Source organism: Tupaia chinensis, unplaced genomic scaffold (assembly GCF_000334495.1).
Source record: "Tupaia chinensis unplaced genomic scaffold, TupChi_1.0 Scaffold140464_1, whole genome shotgun sequence".
NCBI classification, from domain to species: Eukaryota; Metazoa; Chordata; class Mammalia; order Scandentia; family Tupaiidae; genus Tupaia; species Tupaia belangeri.
In genome coordinates, this window is record NW_006200341.1 from 682,449 (window position 1) to 687,503 (window position 5,055).

The 5,055-nt window shown below is 50.5% G+C and overlaps 1 protein-coding gene across 2 annotated transcripts in view; it reads left to right on the top strand.

The window, feature by feature from the left end:
* Positions 1–5,055, top strand: part of PCSK6 (proprotein convertase subtilisin/kexin type 6) — a 125,367-nt gene that overhangs the window by 64,595 nt on the left and 55,717 nt on the right. For both annotated transcript variants that reach the window (XM_014593384.1, XM_027766060.1), the window contains exon 9: positions 3,418–3,606. In XM_014593384.1, the coding sequence (XP_014448870.1) occupies positions 3,418–3,606 (189 nt within the window). The remainder of the gene's footprint in view (positions 1–3,417; positions 3,607–5,055) is intronic.

Genomic DNA, 5,055 nt, shown 5'->3' on the forward strand with positions numbered 1-5,055 from the left:
GGATTTTTACTGAGTCTCTTCTCTTAACTGGAAGCTGCCTTTTTTTCTTAACGAGATTTTTTGTTAAAGGGCACATACACTCGCCAGAGAGATAGAAAGCGAGAAATCACCCCATGGGGGGATGGCCATGCCACAGTCCCTTCTCATTCTCCTCTCGAGATTTTGGGCACGCACGCACACATGACCTCTGTGAGTTTTAAGCCGCTGGATCCGGGACTCGAACCACGGTTGACTAGTGGTGTCACCATTACACCATCTGTTGGTCCCTCTGTCTTTTTTGTTGTTGTTGTTACAGGGCATGTGCACTTGCCAGAAAGAGAGAGATAGAGGGGCCAGCAGGTGGCATGGTGGTTGGGGCTCTGGACACACCCACATGGCAGATCATGGTTCGAGTCCCAGACCTGGTGGCTAGCTTTCTCACTTTCTCTCTCTGTGTCTCTCTCTGGTCAAGTTAAAATAAATGAATGAGTAAATTAAATTAAATTTTAAAAAAGTTAAAAAAAAAAAAAAATTTAATTTGGGCCAGCAGATGACATAGCAGGTATGGAAAGGTGAGAAATCACCCCTCAGTGGGGATGGCCATGCCATAATCCCTTCTGCATTCTCCTCAGGATTTTGGGTAGCACACAGACACACACACACATGCCCAGTGTCATTTTCAAGCTGCTGGGTCCAGGACTCGATCCGCGGTCAGCCATGTGGGATTCTAACACCTTGACCACCACGCCAAGTGCTGGCCCATGGGAGCTGCCTTTTGAAGCCCAGGGAGCATATAGGGCATCTCTGGTTTGTACGTTTCCCTCTCTTGGTGTTTTATTTCTTAAAAATAATTACTTTATTTAACTTTATTTATTTACTTATTTTAATTTGACCAGACAGGGACAGAGTGAGAGGGAAGTGAGAAAGCAAGCCTCTAGGTCCAGGACTTGAACTGCAGCCGGCCACATAGAAGTCCAGCACCCTTAACCACCACGCCACCTGCTGGCCCCTTGTTTCTGCCTTTGGAAAGATTTCTGTATAAGGTGCATGCACTCACCAGTGAGACAGAGAGAGTCAGAGAGATAGAAAACGAGAAATCAGCCCCCAGGGGCATAGGCCATGCTGCGATCCCTTCTCCTCCATTCTTCTCTCGGGATTTTGGGCACACATATGTGCCCAGTGTCAGTTTGAAGCTTCCGGGTCTGGGATTTGAAGCACAGTTGACTATGTGGGAGTCCAGCGCCTTACCCACAATGCCACCTGCTGGAGCCCGGTTTTCCCTTCTTTACACCAAGGAGTCTCCTGCCCCACAACACACCCACTTTGCATTCTTAGCGCAGGGTCGGTTGTGGGGTAGGAGTGGTGACATCCTGCCTGGAGTTGTACGTGGGCCCTGCAGGGCCTGGAACATTCTGGAATTTTTCACCGTGCTGTGCACCTGCCTCGATGCAACTGTGGCCAGCAAACAAAGACAATGAAATGCAGGAGAAGGTGGTGGAAGTAGTCAGCATCGGGCTGGCAGGTGGCTTGGTGGTTAAAGCACTGGACTCCCACATGGCTGACCACGGTTCGAGTCCCAGACCTGGTGGCTTGCTTTCTCACTTTCCCTCTCTCTGTCTCTCTCTTTCTCTATCCCTCTCTGTCAAATTAAAATAAATAAATAAAATTTTAAAAAATATAGCAGTCAGCATCTCTGCCTCAATTTATGACACACGCAAACCATGTTTTCAAATATTTAGAGTCTCTGAGGGAATGACATCACATTTATCACACGGGGATTGTGCTTTATGGTGGAGGCCCACCAGAACCCAGGGCGTGACTCGTCAAAGGCTCAGGGCAAAGTCGGCTGCAGAGGGGAAAAAGCTCTCCAGAATAAACCGAGCACCAGCTCAGGGGTGGGTGGTTACCAATGTGCCACTGAGTGCCAGTTGGCTCTGCATCTTAAAATGCAATCTTCAGGGACCAGCAGTTAGCGTAATGGCTATGTCGCTGGACTCCCACGTTCGCTGGACCACGGTTCGCGTCCCGGACTCAGTGACTTAAACTCATGCCGGGCGTGTGTGCCCAAGATCCCGAGAGGAGAATGGAGGAGAAGGGATTGCACTGTGGCCCTTGCCCCCACCCTCCCACACCCGGGGAGTGATTTCTCGCTTTCTGTCTCTCTGTCTCTCTGTCTGCCTGGTGAGTGCACATGCCCTATAGCAAAAACCTCTCCGCCTCCCCCCAAAAAAGAACCTATCCTTTAAATACCTGTAATCAGGGCCAACCAGTGGCATGGTGGTTAAGGTGGCCGAATTCCACATGGCCAACTGCACGGTTTGAGGGCCAGACTTAGTGGTTTAAAAACCACACTGAGCGTGTGCATGAACATGCCCCAAATCTTTAGAGGTGAATTGAGGAGAAGAGATTTGGGGCATCTCCTCCAGAGTAGGGGTTCCCGAGGGGTCAGGGAGTATAGTGCACATGCCCTTAAAATATTTTTATTTATTTATATATTTATTTTAATTTGACCAGAGAGTGAGAGAGAGAGGGAAAGTGAGAAAGCAAGCTGTCAAGTCCAGGACATGAACCGTGGTTGGCCATGTGGGAGTCCAGCGCCCCCAATCACCACGCCACCTGCCGGCCCCCATGCCCTTAAAACATTAAAAATTAATTAATGGATTAAAACCTCTGGGACCAGCAGGGAACGTGGTAGGTCTTGTGCTGGTCTCCCCTACATATATTTGCGCATATAGATATATTTAACCGAAGTTTTTATTGTAGGGCCGTGCGCTCACCAAAGAGACAGAGACAGAAAGCGAGAAATTACCCTCCCCTGGGGGATGGCCACGCCCCCAATCCTTCTCATACTTTCTCTTGGGATTTGGGGCACGCATGCACATGCGCTTGGTGTGAGTTTTAAGTTACCAGGTCCGGGATGGCAGCTGACTATGGGAGTCCAGTGACATAACCATTATGCCATCTGCTGGTTTCTCTCTCTATATATATATATTTTTTTAAATAATTATTTAACTTTATTTATTTTCATTGTATTTTATTTATTCATTCATTTATTTTAATTTGGTCAGAGAGGAAGAGAGAGAAACACACACAGAGAGAGAGGAAAAGTGAGAAAGCAAGCTACCAGGTCCAGGACTTGAACCGTGGTCAGCCATGTGGGAGTGTCCAGCACCTTAACCACCATGCCACCTGCTGGTCCCCTGTATATTTTTAATCTCTGTAAACAACTTCAGAACCTAAGAGGTCTTCTGGGAAGGTGATATTGAGAGTGGAGTATCCAACAGGGAAACATCCAGGAAGCTGCCACAGGTGGCCTGGGGTCCCCAGAACCAGAGGCCAGGCCAGGGAAGGAGCAGCCCCGAGCTCAGGCCCATTGCCCTCTGTGTGTGCGTGAGTACTGAGTACTGACGACTGAGTACTGAGCCCCCTCCTCCCCAGGAGCATCCCCATCGTGCAGCCGCTGCGGACCACGGCCCTGACCAGCGCCTGCGCGGACCACTCGGACCAGCGCGTTGTGTACCTGGAGCACGTGGTGGCCCGAGTCTCCATCTCGCACCCGCGCCGAGGAGACCTCCAGATCAACCTGATCTCTCCCTCGGGAACCAAGTCTCAACTTTTGGCAAAGAGGTGAGGCCCGGCTGGCCCCGTGGGGCGGGAAGGGAAGGGATCACACCAGCCACTGCACATAGGGCCCCCATTTAAGCTCCACCCACCACGTCGCTGGAGGGCACCTGGCACCTGGGGACCGCTCCGCTGCTGCTGGTAGCTTCCTCCCCTACGGAGGGCATCTCACTGAGCTGTGCCCCACAAACCTGGAAAACAGTTCCCCGAAACTCTGCCTGCCAAGGGTCCTAAGAATTTCGGTTTTCAGGAGGAAGTAAGAAAAAATGTGTTGTTCTTTTTTGCCTTGCCATTTGGTGGGGAGTTTGGGGAATCCTGGCAATGCTCTTAGAAGTGTTTTGAAATTGGGACCAACAGACAGGATAGTGGTTATGTCGCTGGATTTGCACATGGCTGACCGCAGATCGAATCCCAGACTTGGAGGCTTGAAACTCACACTGGGCGCGGGTGCATGAGTGCCCAAGACCCTGAGAGGAGAATGGAGGAGAAGGGATTGCGGCATGGCCATCCCCTTAGGGGGTGATTTCTTGCTCTCTGTTTCTCTGTCTCTCTCTGGCAAGCACATGTGCCCTATAGCAAAAAATCTCTCTCTAAAGAAAAAAAAGAAAAAGAAGTGTTTTGAAGATTGGGGCCAGCAGACCATGTAGTAATGTGTCTAGACTCCTCTATGACCATGGTTCAAGTCCCGGACCTAGTGGCTTGCTTTCTCAGCTTTCTCATTTTCCCTCTCTGTCTCTCTCTGGTGAGTTAAAATAATAATAGTAATGATAAATAAAAATGAAATAACTCCTCAAAAAGAAAAAAAAAAAGAACTATATTGAAGATCTTTTTTTTCCTGTTTTATGTTTTTGTCATAGGACACATGGGTTCACAGATTCAAACACAGAGACAGAGAAGGAAAGTGAGAAATCACCCCCAGGGGGCATGGCTATACCACAGTCTCACCTCCTCCATCCACCTCCTAGGATTTGGGGCACGCACACCCACACACCTGGCTTGATTTTCAAGCCACCGAGTCCAGGACTTGAACCGGCGTCGGCCCATGGGAATCCGACGCTTTAACCACCACACCACCTGCTGGCCCCAAAAGTTCACAATGCGAGCCTTTCTGGAAAAGCTGGAAATGCCCCAACATGAGGCCTACACTCCCTATGCACGGGCCCAGAGCAGGGTCAATGGGTGAGTCTGACTCTGTGTCCCCAGGCTGCCTGTCCTGGCCCCTGCCCAGTCTCGGGTGCTCGTTAGAGGGATCTGAGTTTGTGACCCTCTGACTCAGAGGCCCAGCTGGTGGCCTGGTTGACCAAGAGCCTGTGGGAGGCTTAGCGGCTTAGCCGCAGGCAAGCAGGGTGGCCGTCACCTAGCAGTGACCCGGCAGCAGGCTTCGGAGCCAGGAGAGTCAAGCTCAAAGCCCAGCTCCTTCCCTTCCCAGCTGGACTCCCAGGACCTGGTCACTCC